This window comes from Thamnophis sirtalis, unplaced genomic scaffold (genome assembly GCF_051295495.1).
Source record: "Thamnophis sirtalis isolate CommonGarterSnake01/CBP01778 unplaced genomic scaffold, rThaSir2_p1.2 scaffold_10, whole genome shotgun sequence".
Taxonomy (NCBI): Eukaryota; Metazoa; Chordata; class Lepidosauria; order Squamata; family Natricidae; genus Thamnophis; species Thamnophis sirtalis.
The window spans coordinates 64,586,541-64,609,090 of record NW_028261390.1 but is presented as its reverse complement, the minus strand read 5'-3'; the positions used below and the strand labels follow the sequence as shown (position 1 = coordinate 64,609,090).

Below are 22,550 nucleotides of genomic sequence, written 5' to 3'. Positions count from 1 at the left end.
CTCAGATATGTCCCCTGCATATTTTATATTTATTTTATTTTATTGTTTTATTTTTACCCATCCCACCAAAAATCACTCTGGGTGGCAGTGGTGGGTCTCAAAATTTTTTTGAACCTACTCTGTGGGTGTGGCCTCCTTTATGGGAGTGGCTTGCTGTCCATGTGACCTGGTGGGAGTGGCTTGCCAGCCATGTGTTCTCTCTCTCTCTCTCGCGCGCGCTCTCTCTCTCTCTCTCCTTCCTTTTTCCTTTTTTTCTTTCATCTCTCTCTCACTTTTTCTTTCTTTTCTTCTTTTTTATTTATTTATTTCTTCCTTCCTTTCTCTTTCTCTCTCTGTGTGAGTCTGTCTTTCTGTATGTCTGTCTGTCTGTGTGTTATGGGTTTCAAAAAATCTTCTTTAGGTGTGGCCTGCTTTTCAGGTCCACTGGTAGAACCTGTTCTAACCGGTTCGATAGATTTGACGAACTGGTTCCACCGAACTGGTGCGAACTGGTAGGAACCCACCTCTGCTGGGTGGTATAGAACAATGTTTCTCAACCTTGGCGACTTTAAGTCCTGTGGACTTCAACTCCCAGAATTCCCCAGCCAGCTGTGCTGGCTGGGGAATTCTGGGAGTTGAAGTCCACAGGACTTAAAGTCGCCAAGGTTGAGAAACACTGGTATAGAACAAAACTAAAACAGTAGACAAATACATAAAATCACTTATCATAATTATTACAAAAAAACATTTTAAAACTGTAAAAAAAAAAAAAAAGCAAAACAGGGACATTACAGACAAAAGATCACAGGTAAAAGGATGCTAATCATAATGGGACCACCTCAAAGGTTCACCATTCATCTTCCGTAAACTGCTAAAAATTGAATTCCTCTCAAAGATGATTGAGATATTGCTTAATTGAGATGATAACGATTGACAAATTGATGTTTGTATTGTTATTTCTTGTTTGGATTGACAGTGTTTAGGTAATTACTGTGGATTTTTTAAAAATTGCATAGTGTTGTGTACTGCAGAGAGTTTGGATGGATAGATAGATAGGCAGATAAATAGGTATGGAAGACAGGCTCATATTTTTTTTACTTTTCTCTTTATAAACTTGGGGATTTTAAGGAAGAGCTATTTGTTTGAACCTATTTATGTGCACAAAAGAACAAAAATGGCACTAACAGATTTGTTTCCATTGTTCTGTTCAACGAGATCTACTCACCATTTTTCAAAAACCCAAATTAAACGCATAGTCTTCTAAGAGTATGCTGTGGCATTTCTTTGCAACATCAAACTACTTAAATTTGGAGTTGCCTCAGCCCGCAGTGGGTTTCAACTTATTTTACTACCAGTTCACTTGTGCGTGCGCACCTGTCACTTCTGCGCATGCACAGAAGTGCCCGGGTGGAGCCTCCCGCCACTGCCATTACCAGTTTGCCTGATCCGGGGGCAAACCGATAAGAAATCCACCTCTGACCTCAGGAAGGAAAATATTAAAGGTTTTCCCTCCCTACTTATTAGTGTCTCCCTGTAGTTTCTGCTCCCTAATTAGTCTTTAGCAATTCTCCACTGTTCTCCTCCACGCTGCCTGACTGGCAATTAAGCTTCACAGAGAGTAAATTTGCATATGTGTGTGTAGATTCCTACATCCCATCTTCTTGCTTGCTTTTTCTCATCCATTCATGTTAGCGCCAGAAAAACAAGTTTAGGAACTAGCAGTAACATGTAGTTACACCCTAATAATTGAATATTAGATGGACAAGCCTCTAACTATGATACCTGTACTAGTCACCATTACTCACAGGCATATGGGTATATGTCAGCAAGTTTCACTCAGGGATAGGCTACTAAATGCAAGATTAATAATCCGTCCCTTCAACCCATGAAATGCAATATCGGTGTAGTCTCATTGATTCTAATGAGGATATCAACCCACCGTCCCCATTTCTCTCCAAAATGAATGAAATTTGTAGTTATTGTACTCCGTTCTTACAGGATAAAGATTACCAAATTGCTCTCAAAGAAATTTAGGATGGGGTTGGGTTGTGCCATGTCATTTTTAAATAGCTGATACAAAGAGCATGCGTGTATATGTATGTAATAGATATATAACAGATCTGAATGAAATTTTCAGGCCTGCCTTTCTGAGAATATGAACTACTAAATTCCAGGCAATATAGCTATATCTGTTCTGACCCCCCCACCGTACGGTGAGTCATGCCGTCACAAGGTTACAGTTAGCCACGCTTTATTCACAGTAATTACTCACAGACAAGACTTTGGCAGCAACCCAGACTCCCACAGATAAGAGATACACACAAGAGCTTCTCCAGCTTAGTAAAACGGTTGTGTCCTGCAAAAGGTCTCCTCCCAAAGTCTCTTCTTATATACTCTCTTGGGAGGAGCCAAATCACAACCATCCGGGTCTGATTATCTCCTATGTCTCAGTAATTGCTGCCTGCGCTTCTCTGCCCTTCTCTACCTTCTCTACCAACTCCCTTTGCTCCTCCCCACTGCTCCAGGGCCTGACGTCAGGAACAAACTCCCTTTGGCTTTCACTGCTGCTCCATGCTTCAGGCACCTATCCATTTCTGCACATTCCAGATTTTTTTTCTTTTTTGGATTCTAATATCATCTGTAGGGATTTCTGGGTTTTTCCAGCATTGTGTGCGTATACAATCCTGGCTGCTGTTAGGATATGTAAAACCAAATATGTGTTACCCTTATTATATTTTCCTGGAAGCATGTAACATCTGTGTCTTTTCCAGAATCCTGTATCTGTTTTTAAAATGAAGGGTTCTGGATCCAGAATTAATTTGCAGCCGTAATTTTTACACTGTAATTTTTAGCTGTTTCCTTCATCAGAAACACAAGCTCGTTTTTAATTTCTGTGTCAAGTTTGTTAAAGTTTGCTCATCATTTGTTCCCCGGAAACACAAATGGGATAATTTAGATGTATAAGTTGCTTGCATACATTTTAATTTCCCTCCTAGAGTTGCAATTTGGTGTAAAGCATTTTATTCTGCTTCATTGAGAATAAGCAGTTGGAAATTAGAGGCATCCCAAATAATTATCTTGCTAATTAGAATTATTAGAATATTTCAATCAATAACGGATCATAACTTTTTTAAGTTTCAGAGAAGACCCCCACCTCCTGTTCCTCCAGAAGAGGAAGAGTCGGAGGAAGAAGAAGTGGTCATAGCCATGTATGACTTTGAGCCCACGGAACTTCATGATTTGAGATTAGAAAGAGGTCAAGAATATATTGTAATTGAAAAAAATGACATCCATTGGTGGAAAGCAAAAGATAAATATGGGTAAGGAATGCAATTATCTAGTTTAATTTAAGTATAGGCACAAATCAGTGGTGGGTTTCAAATTATTTTAGAACCTCTTCTGTAGGTGTGGCCTGCTTTGTTGGAGTGGCTTGCTGGCCATGTGACTGGGTGGGAGTGGCTTGCCAGCCATGCGACCAAGTGGGAGTGGCTTGTCAGTCATGTGACTGGGTGGGCATGACCAACTTGGAAAATGTGGTGAAACTCACTTAACAACGCTCTTGCTTAGCAACCCAAATGTTGGCTCAGAAATTCTGGCATTTGAAACACGCAAGTCTTAAAGCTGTCAAGTTACAATACCCTTGCACCCCTAACCCTTTAGAAAAAAATCCCCCAGGGGTGTTCAAACTTGACAGCTTTAAGACTTTAAAGTTTAGATAGGATTTTTAGAGGTGGGCGGGGCAATTGGTGAGTCAGCCAATCAGTGAGCGGTGGGCGGGGCAAGCATGGTGCGGACGAACAGGAGGAGGCAGCTGGAACCAGTTCTAAATGGCACAGTAGATTTGTGGAACCTCTTCTATAAAAGAGGTTAGAACTGGCAGGAACCCACCTCTGGCACAAATATAATACATATTATATACCAGTGATGGCTAACCTTTTTGTTCTCATGCGCCAAAAGCGCATGTGCACATGTGATAGTGAGCGTGTGTGTGCCCACACCCATAATGCAATGTATGTGCAACCACCACCCACTGTGTGCCCCGCCCCACTGAGCATACAAATGCAATCCCCCCTGCTCCTCCAACCCCCACATATCTGTGCTCAGCCCCTCCCCCATGGCCCATTTTTGCCCTAGCAGGCCTCCCTGCAGCCCCCTGGGACCCAAAAATGGGCCACGGAGACCACCGCACTCTGCCCTTCCCCCACACATGTGTGAACGACCCTTCCCCGCGCATTTGCACATGCCTCCCTCATGTGCAACAATCAGCTGGCCAGTGGGAGGCGCGTACCCATGTGTGATGGCGCTGAGCTGGGGCGACGGCTCTTGTGCCCACAAAGAGGGGGTCCACGTGCCACCTGTGGCACCCATGCCATAGGTTTACCATCACGGTTATATACAATATGCATCAATGGAACTATGAGGAAACTCCAGCTTCGGAGTCTTCTTTCGTTGGGGTGTTACTTGGAACCCTAGCATTAACCTGAATCCTCTTTAACAACTCTACCAGCTTCCCCGAACTTTGGGGTGCTGTCCGAGGTCCTGATGCCCAAGCGTCGACCCGATCTTGGGTGGTGCAGAAACTCAGGGAAGACTGACAGCTGAAGTCTTATGTGTTTTTAATTTTGGGGGACGTGGAGGGGGGGGACACAGGAGAGGGAGAGAGAGAGGGAGAGGGAGGGAGGGAGGGAGAGAGAGAGAGAGGGAGAGAGAGAGAGAGAGAGAGAGAGAGAGAGAGAGAGAGAGAGAGAGAGAGAGAGATAGATAGATAGATAGATTTTGGTCAAAGTTCACAGAAATAACTGATTTCAATTCCAATATTCTGGATTATCCTCCATGATGGCAAATACAAACATGTTAATAGGAAACGAATCCTAATGAACTAAATAATCACCTTGCCTAAATCTTCTAAGTTTATTTAGATCAGGGGTAGTCAACTTTTTTATACCTACCGCCCACTTTTGTATCTCTGTTAGTAGTAAGATTTTCTAACCGCCCACCGGTTCCACAGTAATTGGTGATTTATAAAGTAGGGAAGTAACTTTACTTTATAAATTTAATAAAGCAGAGTTACAGCAAACCCCTACCGCCCACCATGAAAGCTGGAACGCCCACTAGTGGGGGGTAGGGACCAGGTTGACTACCACTGATTTAGATGTTCAAAAGATGGCAATTGTGTCTCGGGCAAATCTCATTATTTGAGAGCCAGACCGATCTTGATTTTTCTCACTGCCTGAATTTCATAACAGCTGAACGAAAAGCATCATGTGCTTTGATGTCTTTAGCTAATAATGGGAAGAAATCTGTTAATGCATTTTTTTGTCTACGTGGCTTTTAGTGTCCTAGATGGTTTATATGTGGAATTCAAACATTTCTTACCTTATTAAAATACATTTTTACAATGCATTTTTAGTACCCTGGTAGTCCTTGACTTCCAACCACAATTGAGCCCAGAATTTCTGTTAGTGATTCATTTGTTAAGTGAGTTTTGCCTCATTTTTACGACCTTTCGCACCACCGTCGTTAAGTGAATCACTGCAGTTAAGTTAGTAATATGGTGTGTAAGTAAATCTGGCTTCTCCATGGATGTTGCTTGTCAGAAGGTCACAAAAGGAGATCACATGACCCCAGGACACTGCAACCATCATAAATATGAGTCAGTTGCCAAGCATCTGAATTTTGATCATGTAACCATGCAGATGCCGCAATGGTCATAGATATGAAAAACCATAAGTCAGTTTTTTCAGTGCCTTTGTAAGTCTGAACAGTCACTAAAAGAACTGTTATAAGTCAAGGACTACCTGTATTGTTAAGGGACGTGGTGGCTCAGTGGCTAAGACGCTGAGCTTGTCGATCAGGAAGGTCAGCAGTTCGGTGGTTCGAATCCCTACCGCTGCCTAATGGAGTGACCTCCCATTACTTGTCCCAGCTTCTGCCAACCTAGCAGTTCGAAAGCACGTAAAAAATGCAAGTAGAAAAATGGGAACCACCTTTGGTGGGAAGGGAACAGCGTTCCGTGCACCTTCGACATTTAGTCATGCCGGCCACATGACCACGGAGATGTCTTCGGACAGCGCTGGCTCTTCGGCTTTGAAACGGAGATGAGCTCCGCCCCCTAGAATCGGGAACGACTAGCACATATGTGCAAGGGGAACCTTTACCTTTACCTTTCCTGTATTGTTCCTTTTTATCACTCTAGAAACCAAGGATATATTCCAAGCAATTACGTAACAGGAAAGAAGTCCAACAGCCTGGAGCAGTATGAGTAAGTCAACATTTATATAGCAAATGTGATTTTATGTATTTTGACCATTTCGTGGGAAACAGCCGGTGACTCAAGAATGTGGTGGTATCCCATTAAGACTTTGCATCTCCAGAAAGATGCTTAAGAGCCATTCCTGACCAATTCTGGGGCGCCATATGATGCTTCAGAAGACAGTAGAACCCACCATTCATAACTTACTAGCCAAGTTCTCTCAAGGATTTTGTCATAGCCAAGTATAAACTGTCCCATTAAGATTCAGCAGTATGTTGTCTTTTGAACTGTCTTATTAAAATGAACTTTATTGTATTTCATGTACTCTAATAGTTTGGCTTTATCATAAATGGTTTTATTGACTGTTTTTATTAAATACTACGTGATAACCCGGCATTGCCCGGGTATTTATTTATCCTAATCCTATATTAGACAGGAAAAGCCCTGATTTTGGTGACAATTAAATTAGTTAGAATTGTTTTCCCTGTGCCCCCAGAAGCCGTACATTTGTCCTCAAAAATAATCAAAGCCTTGTTGAAAATGTCCGTACCAAATGTAATTTCTAATGTTGGATTTTCCCCCTTACCAGAGGGAGCCCCCTTGTGGAGTACTGAGGAGCTGTTACCATGGCAACTCCATTGTGCTGTACAGTAGAAGCCATTTTACAGCAGTACGGTAGTAGCCATTTTAAGGCACAACAGGCTGTATCTTAACAGAGCACCTGAAGGGGTGTTAGGGATGTCTTACCCCCACAGTATTTGTTTCCAGAGAGTAAGTCATCTGTGTACCAACTTTGGTTGAAATTGCTCGAGGTGTTCCAGAGTTATGCTGGAAAACATACATGTGTGCATGCACACACACACACACACACACACACACACACACACACACTGAAGCAAAAGAGAGAGAACATGATGAAGGCGTAAATACACACAAACACATGGTGTAGATAAAATGGACATGGAAAAACTTTTTTCCTCTTCCAAAAAAATACTAGAACCAGAGGTCATTCAATAAAATTGAATCCTAGAAGGATCACAAGAAACAAAAGAACTTTTTAAAAAATGAAATGCATAATTTGGAATTTGCTTCCATGAGATATAGTGGTGGCTACCACTTTAGCTGGCTTCAAAAAAGAGTTGGACGAACTCATAGAAATCATATGGATATATTGTGGGACATACAATGTTCCACCTTCAGTGCCAGAAAAGTGCTTTAAAGTATCCACAGCATGAATGCCTTAAAGCAGCCATCTTTTTTTCCTGAGACAGTGATTACCCTATTTTCCAGAGTATAAGACGCACCAGAGTGTAAGACACACCTTAGTTTTTGGGGAGGAAAATAGAGGGGGACATTCTGCCTACCAGGTATTCATTTTTATTCCCATAACACCAGAAAAGCAAGCAAACACAATAGTATAATAAAATGACACTTTTTGCCCCTTTTTTTCTTTCCCCAGGTGGTCTGGGAAACTCTTAATAAGCTTAATTAGAAGTCTGGGCATTCAGCCAAAAGCACTTCACACCTCGTAAAATGTAACAAAGCTAAATCAACAAACCAGCCCAGCGCTTGCTTGAAGGAAACCATTGAGAAAACTCAGATAGCCAATAGGAAAAATCCCTGCCTTGTCCTTAAAGGGATTATATCCCCAAAGGAATAGAAACTGGACAAAAGAAGAACCTCTTAAGGCAGTCTTCAAATCATTTGTCTTCAACTTCTCCCAGCTGAAAGGAGAACTGGGAAATTTTTCCAACAGGATGCTGCAGTAAAAATATTCAAAGCTTTTTTTCAGCTCTAATGAGGTGCTAACGAGTGAAAAGATCTTCTGATCTTCCGTGCTTTGCCTGAAAGGGAAGATCACTCATTAGCTCCTCATTAGGGCTGGAAAAAAAAAGCTTCCAAAAAGCTACATTCGGTGTATAAGACGCACCCAAATTTCATCCCTCTTTTGTGGGGGGAAGGTGCGTCTTATACTCAAAAAATATGGTATCTTCTTCAGCTGCCTAGTGGGAAGAGATGCATTTGTAGGTGCAGACAGATGATATTGTCTGTGTTTTGAAAAATGTATTTTGTGTTCAAACCGAAAGACCTAGTAAAGAGGCACATACACACACAAGTAGCATTTATATATAACATGCTAAACTCTTACTGTTTTCCTCTTTAGGTGGTACTGCAGAAATCTGAACAGAAGTCAGGCAGAGCAACTTCTCAGAAATGAGGTGGGCTTACCATTATTCTGATAAAATAAAAGGAAAAAAAAGAACGTCATTGCCATAGGTGTATACTTACAGGCCACCCAATGAAACAGAGGAAATAGATGAATTTTTTTTGCTAGTCAGTTAACTAGGATATGTAAAGAAGCACACACAATAGAAGTGAGGGACTTTAACTACTCCGGCGTCATCTGAGAGACAAACTCTGCACCAAGTGGAAGATCAAATGGACTCCTGACAAACTTAGCCAACAACTTTGTCTCCCAAAAAGACAGAGAACGGAACTAGAGGGTCAGCCATACTGGACTTAATTCTCATTAACATAAATGAAATGATAGAAGGCATTGAAGTTACAGGAACCTTGGGAGGGGGCAGTTATGTTGGTTTCTTTAGAGGTCTCTTCTTCTTCACTGGAATTGTGTGAGACTGGGCTTTTATATTTCATTTTTCAAAGTTTCCCAAACTTCTTGGGTTGTTTTCCTCTGGAAGATTCTCATCCATGGAATCCTTCACAAGCTCTAAGTTTATTGATATTGCCTCTCTTCAAGTCCAATGCTCTAATTTGACTGTTGCTTGTGCTTGCATAATGTTGAATTCCAATATTGCATTCTGGGAGTTGAAATCCACAAATCTTAAAAGTTCACAAGTTTGGACACCCCTGTGCTAGAGTGTCATAAGCCCCTCTTGTTGGAGCGCTAAAACAGCCATGTCCTTTGAAAGAGTCACAGAAATACTTTGAGATTTTTTTTAAAAAAAGTTTATTTATTTATTTTTTATAAATGTATCAAATCAATGCGTGAACAGTGTGTCACCTGAATGTCATTCATTCTAATACAAATTAAACTAATAGTTAATCATAATTGTTCATTCAGTCAACTTATGTATTTCTAAGAATAATATGCATTTATATGAGGTTGCAATCTATCACTGTTCAATTGTTCCACATTTTCTCTTATTATTACTTCCATTTTATTATATAAAAATGTATACACTGATATTCCCCCTTCTCTTATTTCTATCCCTTATTCTAGCTTTTAATCATGTTGCCCTTTATCAAAAGACTTTTCCTTCCTTTCCTCTGTAACTTCTAATCCTATCACCTACTTAAAGAAAAGAAGTGTTAAGTAAAGAGAGAGAGAAAAAAAGGAGAAGCAAATCATAACAGCAACAAAAAAAGAGAATCCATCCATCTATCATCCCTTGCCCGCTCCAATACTTTTTAATTGCTACGCTTTAAGAGAAAAAACGTCAAAAAAATAAAATAATCATCATCATCATCATCTATCCATCAGCTCTTACCCACTTCAATACTTTAATTGCTATGCTATTTTTTTAAACTTGCCTTCCAAATTCCTCTCTTAAATATTTATCTCTATCTACAGGGCGGGGCATAACCTTTTCCTAGGGGGTCACAGCAACACTTGTAATAACAACACAAATAATTCATACACCATTCGAAAGCCCATCAAAAACTGAGTTTATTGACATGATTTAATAGTCAGTATGACCACCATTAGCCCTTCGAACAGCATTCAAACGAGGTGGATAAGAACACAACAAATCTTCAAACAGTTCCGTTCGATTTTCCAGATTTTCCAGGGCGGGGCATAACCTTTTCCTAGGGGGTCACAGCAAGATCGACAGCAGTTTACAACTTCCGCGACACCTCATTTTAAAGCCCATAAAAAACTGAATTGAATGAGCTATTAAATGTTAAATTTGTTTCGGTTGAAACTTTGAGAATGAATTTGGAAACTGTGTTGAAAAATCTGGAAAATCGAACGGAACTGTTTGAAGATTTGTTGTGTTCTTATCCACCTCGTTTGAATGCTGTTCGAAGGGCTAATGGTGGTCATACTGACTATTAAATCGTGTCAATAAACTCAGTTTTTGATGGGCTTTCGAATGGTGTATGAATTATTTGTGTTGTTATTACAAGTGTTGCTGTGACCCCCTAGGAAAAGGTTATGCCCCGCCCTGTATGTTTGTTTCCTCGCTGTTCAATCCAGATATTCCTCCCACTTCTACCCTCTTCCACTGCCTAATTTCTAGGATTTCTACCCAGACCCCTGTGCCCCTTTCAAACATTTCTTCCAACTTTGAGAGATACCGTTGAGTGGGTGTGTAAATAACCAACTTTTAACTCTGAATTTTTGTTTAACTTCAAGAGTTTTCTAACGCTTCAAAGAGCGGTACTTTGCTCCTGGTAGCAATTCCCTGGAAACAGCTTGTCAGGACAGAGCCAGCATTTATCATAGTCGGAGTCCCTTGCAATTGAAATGCCATCTAAGTTTCATAAGGAAATGGTGAATCTTGCAAATCATGCAACCGAGAATTTTGGTTGGTTCCTAACAAAAGTTTCATTTCTTTTTCTTGAATTTCAGGATAAAGAAGGGGGGTTTATGGTGAGGGACTCCAGTCAGCCAGGTTTATATACAGTATCGCTTTACGCAAAATTTGGAGGGTAAGTTTCTGATCCACGTGATGCAGGGGTGGTGTTCACTTACCTCCCCTACTGGTTTGCAAATGTGAGAGCACATGCACGCTAGCTTTGCTCGCATGCGGCATGTCAACGCATGCACTCAGGCTTCCGCGCGCACGCTTTGGCTAAAAAAGTGCCTAAATGGGGTGCCATAGAGCCAGGATGGGTGGGCGGGGCCAGCCACGATTTCCTCTACCGGTTCGGGCGAACCGGCAGAAAACCACCTCTGAAGTGATGACAACATTTTAAATATACAGGGCGGGGCATAACCTTTTCCTAGGGGGTCACAGCAACACTTGTAATAACAACACAAATAATTCATACACCATTCGAAAGCCCATCAAAAACTGAGTTTATTGACACGATTTAATAGTCAGTATGACCACCATTAGCCCTTCGAACAGCATTCAAACGAGGTGGATAAGAACACAACAAATCTTCAAACAGTTCCGTTCGATTTTCCAGATTTTTCAACACAGTTTCCAAATTCATTCTCAAAGTTTCAACCGAAACAAATTTAACATTTAATAGCTCATTCAATTCAGTTTTTTATGGGCTTTAAAATGAGGTGTCGCGGAAGTTGTAAACTGCTGTCGATCTTGCTGTGACCCCCTAGGAAAAGGTTATGCCCCGCCCTCTGGAAAATCTGGAAAATCGAACGGAACTGTTTGAAGATTTGTTGTGTTCTTATCCACCTCGTTTGAATGCTGTTCGAAGGGCTAATGGTGGTCATACTGACTATTAAATCGTGTCAATAAACTCAGTTTTTGATGGGCTTTCGAATGGTGTATGAATTATTTGTGTTGTTATTACAAGTGTTGCTGTGACCCCCTAGTTATGCCCCGCCCTGTATTCTTTTGTGCTTACAGAGACTTGGTCTTATAAAAAAGAAATATTCTCTTTAAACTCCATTTATTGAGGCAGCAAATCAGATCAATTAAACTAAATAAAATGCTGCTTGACATTGAAATGACTGTTGCCACTATTAGACTAAATTTGATAAGCTTAACCACCTAAATTCCTAGCAATCAGGACCAAATATAGACCAGCCTCTCTGGTCTCTGCTCGAAGTCAGAACCCTGTCCAGGGTCCTCCACATCTTCCAGAGCCGACTCATAGGGCCCCTCGCTGTCGGAGTCTGTTTGCAGCTCCAACGGCTCCTGCTGGGCCACAACAGGTCACTAAAAAGAACTGCTGTAAGTTGAGGACTACCTCTATTCCTTACTGTTCTCATTTCATCCTTTAAAAAGTATGTGCAAGAGAAGAATCAAATAGAACGATGGAGCTGGTTTTCAATTATCTTAAAGAAATATAAATGTGGCTTTGATCCTCTTTGCAGGTTTCAGAAATCGTGTTAGCATCCAAAACTCTGAACTCTGGACTGTGTCCCGGTGAATTAATGGAACATGTTTCCAAGTTGATTTGGATGTAACGAGAGACATGCATATTTCCACAACACTACACTGTTTCTGAAAAGTCAAATTCACCTTTCCCATTGAAAGATTTCCAAGTGCCCACAGTTTTCTTGCAGTGAGGACCACTGAAGGGCAAAGCATGTTGCTAAATAGACCCATATTGAGCACTATGCATCTCCAAAATTAAATGAAATATTTTGTTAGCTAAATATAAGCATATGTTTATTCATCAAAAAAAATTTGAGTGAAAACCCTTTTAATTTCTACATTGTGTCTTTTAGAGAAGGGCTATCTGGAGTAAGACACTACCATATAAAAGAAACAATGACATCACAAAAGCAATATTATTTGGCGGAAAAGCATCTGTTTGACTCTATTCCAGAGTTAATTGACTATCATAAACACAATGCTGCAGGTATGTGACCTTGAGTTTTCTATCCTTTAATTTGTACTTTTTGTCTCCAAACTATTAAAGTTGAGGTCTTTTGAAGATGCATAATGGTTTTAATATGATTCAAGAAAATAAATTGTTCAAATAAGTTCTATGTCACTCCTACTTCAGTCATATGTGCTTAAAGTTATTTCAAAGTGTGACCCGTCAAAAGCGCGAACGTCATAAGCGCGCCGACAACACCGCGGCGCTAAAACCGCGATTTCAAAAGTGCGCCGACAACAGCGCGCCGACAACAGCGCGCCGACAGAAGCGCGATTTCATTTAAGGTAAGATTTAGGGTTAGGTTTAGGGTTAGGTTTAGGGTTAGGTTTAGGGTTAGGTTGAGGGTTAGGTTTAGGATTAGGTTTAGGGTTAGGTTTAGGATTAGGTTTAGGGTTAGGTTGAGGGTTACGTTACAGCGCGCTTCTGTCGGCGCCCTTTTGTCGGCGTGCTTTCGGGCTAATTAGTCGCTCATTCGTCGCGCGGTTTTGTCACCGCGCTTTAGACACCGCGGTTTAGTCAGGCGCGCTTTTGTTGTGCGCGCATTTGTGGTGGAACCATTTCAAAGTACAGTAGAACCTCTGGTCACGACCATAATTCATTTCATAACCTTGGTCGCAACCTGATTTTGTCTTGAACCAAACCTAATTTTGGAAATTTGGTACTTACAAAAAAAAAAATGGTGCAGAAGGGGAAATAGGCTACAAAAAACATAATTGCGAATTTTTTGGTTTCCCTGAAGGCTCCGGAGGGCAAAAAACGACCCCACAAGCAAACTGGACTTCCGGGTTGCTCATAGGGCCGGTTTTAGCCCTCCGGAGCCTTCAGGAGCCTCCAGGAGGCTTCCCTGAAGGCTCTGGAGGGCTAAAACCGGCTCTACGAGCAACCCAGACGTCTGTTCCTGAACTTTCAGTTTGCCCATAGGGCGGGTTTTCTGCGCAGGGTTTTTCACGCAGGGAAGCTCTTGAAGCCTCCAGAGGGCGAAAAATGGCCTCAAAAGAAAGCTGAAGTCAGCTGGCCAGCGTGCGCATGCGCCCTGGCCAGCTGACAGGCCAAGCCTCGCGTGCCCTGACAGATGGCTCAGTGTGCCACCTGTGGCACGCGTGCCATAGGTTCGCCATCACGGGTATAAGTGAATGATGCTATAAGAAAATAACATAGTTTTCATTAAAACACCAGAGCCGAGGTGGCACAGTGGTTAGAGTGCAGTATTGCAGGCTCCTTCTGCTGACTGCCAGTTGCAATTTAACCGGATCAAGGTTGATTCAGCCTTCCATCCTTCCGAAGTGGGTAAAATGAGGACCCAGATTGTTGGGGAAAATATGCTGATCCTGTAAACCACTTAGAGGGGACTGTGAAAGGAATATGAAGCGGTATATAAGACTAAGTGCTATTGCTATTGCCAGAAAGTATTGTTCGTCTTGCTTAGTTTCCAAAGTAACTTATTCACCGTATGAATTTTCTGTGAATCTTAGGGCTTGTAACGAGGCTACGATATCCAGTGACTCCGAAGGTGAAACCTTCACCAACTACTGCTGGATTCAGCTATGGTACATTTATGTTTCTCTATGAATATATGACTGATTTTGTAGATTAACAAAAAAAAAACCCTGAAATAAATAAATACATTTCCTCTCAACTATCTAATGGCTAAAGCAGTGTTTCTCAACCTTGATGACTTTAAGTCTTGTGAACTTCAACTCCCAGAATCCCTCAGCCAGCTGTGCTGGCTGGGGGATTCTGGGAGTTGAAGTCCACAAGACTTAAAGTTGCCAAGGTTGAGAAACAGTGGGCTAAAGTCTCAACCATCTGAAGTGGTTTGCCATTGCTTCTTTCCTAGGGACTGGGAGAAAGTGATTGGCCCAAGCTCACCAAGCCACGCCCACAGAACCACTCGTAAAAATAATTGAATCTCACCACTGGTCCAAAGGCAGCATTTTGTGTGCCAACCTTGAGAATAAGCAGTGAGACTCTTCAAAAGTACCCTTGAAGAGTTTGAGTTTTCAAAAGTTCCTGGGTTTTAAAGAAAGATGAAATAAGAACAAGAATACTGACAATAAAAAAAAGGTCTTCCAGTTTGCCTTGGAGGTTGATCCTCAAGTGGTCCGTTCTTGTTTTTATAGAGAAATGGGAAATCAATCCTGCAGAACTCACCTTTATGCGAGAACTGGGCAGTGGTCTCTTTGGCGTCGTGCGGCTGGGCAAATGGAGAGCCCAGTACAAAGTTGCCATCAAAGCTATCCGAGAAGGTGCCATGTACGAAGAGGACTTTATAGAAGAAGCTAAAGTGATGATGTAAGTAACAGGCAAAGGTGCCGGTTATTATTTTAAGAAATCATTAAAAGAACCTGGCTGCAAAACCTCTTAAGAAATGTCTTCTGAACATCTTGAGATGTTCTACTCTGTTTCCTTTCGTTTTAAAGAATTACCTCTATTGCCTGGATCAGAACATCAAAAGGCTACAATGCTTCTCTCCTTATTTTGTTCCCTGGCGCACTGTAAATAAAATCTATTTTGGAAGTGTCAAACTTGCTAAACCCAAATTTAGCAAGAACCAAATCTGTATTTTTGTCATTTAAAAAAATTTTTTTTTACAAACGTATCAAATCAATGCATGAACAATGTGGTACTTGGCTTTCATACATTCTAATACAAGTAAAACTGATAATGTTAATCATAATTATTACATTCTTACAATACAATACAATACAATACAATACAATACAATACAATACAATACAATACAATACAATACAATACAATACAATACAATAGCAGAGTTGGAAGGGACCTTGGAGGTCTTCTAGTCCAACCCCCTGCCTAGGCAGGAAACCCCTATACCGTTTCAGACAAATGGCTATCCAACATCTTCTTAAAGACTTCCAGTGTTGGGGCATTCACAATTTCTGGAGGCAACTTCTGTTCCCCTGATTAATTGTTCTAACTGTCAGGAATTTTCTCCTCAGTTCTAAGTTGCTTCTCTCCTTGATTAGTTTCCACCCATTGCTTCTTGTTCTACCCTCAGGTGCCTTGGAGAATAGTTCGACTCCCTCTTCTTTGTGGTAACCCATGAGATATTGGAACACTGCTATCATGTCTCCCCTAGTCCTTCTTTCTATTAAACTAGACATACCCAGCTCCTGCAACCATTCTTCATATGTTTTAGCCTCCAGTCCCCTAATCCTCTTTGTTGCTCTTCTCTGCACTCTTTCTAGAGTCTCCACATCTTTTCTACATCGTGGTGACCAAAACTGAATGCAGTATACCAAGTGTGGCCTTACCAAGGCATTATAAAGTAGTATTCTATTTCCAGCTATCTGTTGTATATATTTTAGACGTGTAATCTTGCAAAACGTTACATTTTAGGATATAATATCAGTGGTGGAGTGTTACAGCCACATTTCTGTATACTGAAGTTTGAGCCTGCATTTTGAATTGGTTTCAAATCCTAAATCTTGGTTGATTAATTCCATTTGCCTTAATATTGAATGCTATTGCCCTGCTCTGTAGACCTACAGTTATAAGCCATTATGTGACTGGGACTTGCTATTTTACTCTGCTTCTATTTCTTTTGAATTTTTATTGTGTTTTTTGCATAAAGACTGCATAAGCTATTTTTCATGGACTTCTTTCCAAATGTGTACTGTATTTTTCAGAGTATAAACTTTTCCCCACCCTAAAAGAGGGTGAAAATTTGGGGGCGTCTTATACACTGAATGTAGCCCCACCCACCTGCCGGCCCCCACACTTTGGCTTCTGCCTCCCAGCAATTTGCCTCCTTGCAACAAATAGCAAACAGCCTGTTTCAGCTTCAGCACTCCCTGATTAGCACAAGCAGCTGATTGTTGGTTGGATTGGCCTACCAACCATCAGCTGTATCAGGTTGCAGGGATTGCCATTGCATATTGCTGCCTCTGGGTGCCCCATTTTCGGCCTTCCCGCGCCCCATTTTCCACCCATTCTGATCCCTGTCACCCAAAATGGAATGCAGAGGCCGAAAATGGGGCGCACTGAGGCGGCAATAGGCAATGGCAATCCCTGTAGCCTGAAACAGCTGATTGTTGGGAGGCCTAACAATCAGCTGCTTGTGCTAAACAGACTGTGCTGAAACTGTAACTGAAACAGGCTGTTTGCTGGGAGGAAAAGGCAGATTTTTTTTCTTGTTTTCTTCCCCAAAAGCTAGGTGCGTCCTATACTTCAGTGCATCTTATACTTCGAAAAATACGGTATGCTTTTTAGATAAAGTTAACTTCATGAAGAAAATTACATCTATATTTCTATTTATATTTTCCTGTTGCTTCCCGTTTTACTCTTTTTTTTTCTTTCTTTCTTTCTTTCTTTCTTTCTTTCTTTCTTTCTTTCTTTCTTTCTTTCTTTCTTTCTTTCTTTCAACTACTTTCAGGAAATTGACGCATCCGAAATTAGTCCAGCTCTATGGCGTTTGTACTCAGCAGAGACCCATCTACATAGTGACGGAGTTCATGGAGCATGGCTGCCTTCTAAATTATCTTCGCCAAAGACGAGGACACTTCACTAAAGATAACTTGCTGACTATGTGTCAGGATGTCTCTGAAGGAATGGAATACCTGGAGAGAAATAGCTTCATTCACAGAGATTTGGTAAGTCTGGGGATGAACAGGTGTAAATGTGTTGCGTTCACAAAGCAAGAGGGTCTAAAGGATCTGCTTTGTGTCTGAATTTTTATAATGTTTCTGAAAAGTTTTGACCAAAAACTATGCAAAGTAAGATTCATGTCCCTTTGAGAGAGAGAGAGAGAGAGAGAGGGAGGGAGGGAGGGAGGGAGGGAGAGAGAGAGAGAGAGAGAAAGAAGAAAGAAAGAAAGAAAGAAAGAAAGATAGATAGATAGATAGATAGATAGATAGATAGATAGATAGATAGATAGATAGATAGATAGATAGATAGATAGATAGATGATAGATAGATGATAGATGGATGATAGATAGATAGATAGATAGATAGATAGATAGATAGATAGATAGATAGATAGATGATAGAGAGAGAGAGAGAGAGAGAGAGAGAGAGAGAGAGAGAGATAGATAGATAGATAGATAGATAGATAGATAGATAGATGGTGGAGCCTGGGCTGTCCATCAACCCTCAGATGGAGAGTCAACAGGACCCAGGTCTGGAGGTGGCTGATGAGAAAGAGAAGGAATAGGTGGGATCCTAACACCTTTAGACTTCTTTAACTGGTAGATGTTAAGCAGTAATCAGACTACATCCAAGATATGCAGTCCATATCTAACGATTGTTTTACTTTTATTCTTTCTCTAGGCTGCTAGAAACTGCTTAGTGAATGAGTCGGGAGTGGTGAAAGTGTCTGATTTTGGAATGACAAGGTATTAATCATCTCTATACCTTTTAAGTTTATATTTTTGTACCTTCCAAAGTGGTAGAGTAGTGGCCGTGTTTTTAACTTAAAACAGACCCCCGATAATGTGAAGCTTGCATAACCAAATATTTGCCAAATGTATCCATTACCATTAGGCAGCGACATGAAAAAATTACAAGTACTCCTCAACTTATGACCACAATTGGGGCTGAAATTTCAGTTGATGAGCAATGCGGCCACTAGGCTTGCGATCAGGTCCCATTTTACAACCCTGTTTACCATGGTCATTAAGCGGATCACGCAGCAATGAAAGCGAAACCTGTTGCTGTTAAGCAAATCCAGCTTCGCCCATTGACTTTGCTCACCAGAAGGCATCTGGGAAGGTTGCAAATTGTGATGATGTGACTGCAAGGATTGTGCAGCAATCATAACTTTGAGGATAGATCAAAGTCACTTTTTTTCAGTGGCATCGTAATTTTGAACCATTGTTAAACAAGTGGTCCTTATTTGAGGACTGGGTCAGTTTCTTGTACAGTGGTACCTCAGTATTTGGTGTTAATTTGTTCCAGGAAGTGCGACAACTACTAAAAAGGATGCCTCCCAACCAAACCATGTGACTTATCACATGACCCTTTTTTTTCTGCTGGGAAGAATTTCCTTCTGACCCTTTTCCTATGTCAGTGACCTTCCCTGCATGGCTGACATCCTGTCCACTCTGAGTGGCCACCCCCTTCCTTTTGCAGTGCCCTTCCCAGCATGGCCAACTTCCTATCCATTCTTTGCAGCTGTCCCCCTTTTCCTATTGCAGCACAGTGAGTACTAAACAAATGCTGAGTACTGGGACAACATTTTCACATCAAAATGTGACATCTAGACTGGATTACTGCAACGTGCTCTACATGGGGCTGCCCTTGAAGAGTATTCGGCGACTTCAGCTTGTCCAGAATGCAGCCGCGCAAGCGATCGTGGGTGCACCTCGGTTCACCCACGTAACACCTATCCTCCGCGAGCTGCACTGGCTGCCTGTTGGTCTCCGGGTACGCTTCAAGGTGCTAGTCATCACGTACAAAGCCCTTCATGGTATTGGATCTGGGTACTTGAGAGACCGCCTACTGCCAATTACCTCCACTAGACCAATTAGATCCCACAGACTAGGCCTCCTCCGAATTCCATCGGCCGGCCAGTGTCGACTGGCGACTACCTGGAGGAGAGCCTTCTCTGTGGCTGCTCCGACCCTTTGGAACGAACTCCCTGTGGAGATTCGTACCCTCACCACCCTCCAGGCCTTCCACACAGCCCTTAAAACCTGGCTGTTCCGACAGGCCTGGGGCTAAAGACTCGCTGCCCCACTTCGAACGGTATGATTGTTGTGTTTTTTAACTATGTATGGTTTTATGTTTTGTAACTTTGTTGGTATTTCCCCTCCCTTTTTGAGTTGTGAGCCGCCCTGAGTCCCTTTAGGGAAAAGGGCGGCATACAAATAAATAAATCAAATAAATAAATCAAATCAAAATGCGTCGAGTACCAAATTTGACGAGTTTTGAAGCAGTTGAGTACCGAGATTCCCCTGTAACTCATTTCAGAGGAAGGATTTTTTTCCCCCTCCTTTTAGGTATGTTCTTGATGATCAGTACACCAGCTCCTCAGGTGCTAAATTTCCCGTGAAGTGGTGTCCGCCTGAAGTTTTCAATTACAGCCGATTCAGTAGCAAGTCTGACGTTTGGTCTTTTGGTAAGATTGTTAAACTTTTTTTTATTATTAAAAAAAAATTAGGAGAATTACTTTTTCAAATCTTCGATTAGCCTCTTCAAATTATATGCCAAAGCAATAATTATAGTTAAGATAGAATGGGTGGGGAATGCTTCATGTTAATGACAAACAATGAATAGTTGTAGGTGAAATAAACACAGGGACTCTTGAATAAAATATGGGTTTCATGGACATTAGTCCTTACGTAACTTAAAACTTAACATTCAGGAGTTTCAGATGTTGTAATCTGTTTTTAACTTGTGCGTTTTTTCCTTCTAGTGGTTTCTAAATATATTGTAAAACACATGTTTCTGGTTAGCTGTTCTGATTGTTTTATTTGCTTATCAAATTTCTACCTTCCCCATCTCACCTAAGTGACTCTGGGCAGTTTATAATGTAATATTCGCTCTTCATAGTGAGATGGGCAGACTACAAACTTAAATAGATAAGTAAATAAATTTTATGTAATCACAATCACTTGTTTTTAATGGAGATGTATTATTATGTACAGTATTTATATTTGCCATCATGGGGGATAACCCAGAATATTGGAATTGAAATCAGTTATTTCTGTGAACTTTGACTAATATCTCTCTCTCTCTCTCTCTCTCTCTTTCTCTCTCTCTCTTTCTTTTTTTCTCTCTCTCTCTTTCTCTCTTTCTCTCTCTCTCTCTCTTTCTCTCTCTCTCTCTCTTTCTTTCTCTCTCTCTCTCTTTCTCTCTCTCTCTTTCTCTCTCTCTTTCTCTCTCTCTCTCTTTCTTTCTCTCTCTCTCTCTCTCTCTTTCTTTCTCTCTGTCTCTTTCTTTCTCTCTTTCTCTCTCTCTCTCTTTCTCTCTCTCTCTCTCTTTCTCTCTCTCTCTCTTTCTTTCTCTCTCTTTCTCTCTCTCTTTCTCTCTCTCTCTCTTTCTTTCTCTCTCTCTCTTTCTTTCTCTCTGTCTCTTTCTTTCTCTCTTTCTCTCTCTCTCTCTTTCTCTCTCTCTCTCTCTCTTTCTCTCCCTCTCTCTCTCTCTTTCTCTCCCCCCCACTCTAATTTTGCAGGAGTTCTCATGTGGGAAGTGTTTACAGAAGGGAAGATGCCCTTTGAGACAAACACAAACTACGAAGTGGTGACTATGATAACTCAAGGACACCGGCTATTTCGACCCAAGCTAGCTTCTAAGAACATTTTTGACTTGATGGTATTGTGCTGGCATGAGGTAAGTTATGTTGCATTTCACTTGCATTAGTCCTATTACTGTATTCTGGTATGAAGAGCAACTATACTTTGCACCCTACCGGTCAGTTGAGTGAAAATTGCCAGACCATAAGTAAATGCATTATAAGCAATAGCACTTGTATACCGCTTCACAGTGCTTTACAGCCCTCTCTAAGCGGTTTATAGAGTCAGCATATTGCCCCCAACAATCTGGCTCCTCATTTCACCCACCTCGGAAGGATGGAAGGCTGAGTCAACCTTCAGCCTGGTGAGATTTGAACTGCCAAATTGCAAGCAGCTGGCAGTCAGCAGAAGTAGCCTGCAGTACTGCACTCTAACCACTGCGCCACCGAGGCTGTCTGTTCATCCCATTTGCTGTCTGTTCTTCCAATTTTTGTGGGTGCATGAATAGGTCGGCAGTTCTGCGGTTTGAATCTCGAGCACCACGTACTGGAGTGAGCTCCCCTTACTTGTCTCAGCTTCTGCCAACCTAGCAGTTCGAAAGCATGTAAAAATGCAAGTAGAAAAATAGGAACCACCTTTGGCGGGAAGGTAACAGCGTTCCGTGCACCTTCGGCGTTTAGTCATGCCTGCCACATTACCATGGAGACGTCTTTGGACAGCGCTGGCTCTTTTGCTTTGAAACAGAGATGAGCCCCCTAGAGTCGGGAACGACGAGCATATATGTGCGAGGAGAACTTTTATCTTTAAGTAGAACACGGTCTGAAAAGAGAAATCTAGTACAGGTAGCCAGATTGACCTAACAATCATTTGATCCACTTAACAATTGCAGTGATCTGCTAACAACCATGGCGGAAAAGGTGGTAAAATCTGGTGTGAATCGCTTTTAACAACCGCTTTGATTAGCAATGTAAATTTTGATGCCGTAAATTGTGGAGTACCTATAGACTTAAAGAGTGGAAATTAGATGATTTTAAATTCTAACAATTACCATGTCAGGGTTCCAAGTAATACTCCCAATGAAAGAAGACTCCGAGGCTGGAGTTTCCTCAAAGTTCCATTTTAGTAGGGATGTCCTATTGGCACATCTGAGAAAACCCAAATCTGAAAGCTTCCAGGTTTTCCCCACCCACTCTTCCAGAGTGCTCCTGGGAGCTGGGAGGGCAGAAATGAGCGAAAAACAAGCCATTTTTTGCTCAGTTTTGCCCCCAGCCTCCAGGAGCACTCTCTAAGCAAAATCTATGCATGCCCCTTTTTTGACAAAGACGGGCCTGTTTTCGCAAAAAAAGAGGCCATTTTTGGGAGGTCAGCAGAGTGCAAAAAAAAATTTTTTTAATTGTCTCTTCAAAATCTTGGTGCGTCTTATACTTTGAAAAATACGGTAAGTCAATCTTGAGCCAGTGAGAATCAAATTGCCGACAGTAGAGCCGAGGTGGCGCAGTGGTTAAATGCGGCACTGCAGGCTACTTCAGCTGACTGCAGTTCGGCTGTTCAAATCTCACCGGCTCAAGGTTGAC

General features: G+C 41.5%; 1 protein-coding gene across 2 annotated transcripts in view; it reads left to right on the top strand.

Annotated features, from left to right (window-relative positions):
• TEC (tec protein tyrosine kinase) overlaps window positions 1-22,550 on the top strand; it is an 83,593-nt gene that overhangs the window by 59,033 nt on the left and 2,010 nt on the right. For both annotated transcript variants that reach the window (XM_087724783.1, XM_087724784.1), the window contains 11 exons: window positions 3,115-3,299; window positions 6,176-6,241; window positions 8,397-8,451; window positions 10,830-10,909; window positions 12,624-12,757; window positions 14,251-14,325; window positions 14,899-15,070; window positions 17,178-17,394; window positions 18,071-18,135; window positions 19,741-19,859; window positions 20,916-21,073. In XM_087724783.1, coding sequence (XP_087580909.1) covers window positions 3,115-3,299; window positions 6,176-6,241; window positions 8,397-8,451; window positions 10,830-10,909; window positions 12,624-12,757; window positions 14,251-14,325; window positions 14,899-15,070; window positions 17,178-17,394; window positions 18,071-18,135; window positions 19,741-19,859; window positions 20,916-21,073 — 1,326 coding nt within the window. The remainder of the gene's footprint in view (window positions 1-3,114; window positions 3,300-6,175; window positions 6,242-8,396; window positions 8,452-10,829; window positions 10,910-12,623; window positions 12,758-14,250; window positions 14,326-14,898; window positions 15,071-17,177; window positions 17,395-18,070; window positions 18,136-19,740; window positions 19,860-20,915; window positions 21,074-22,550) is intronic.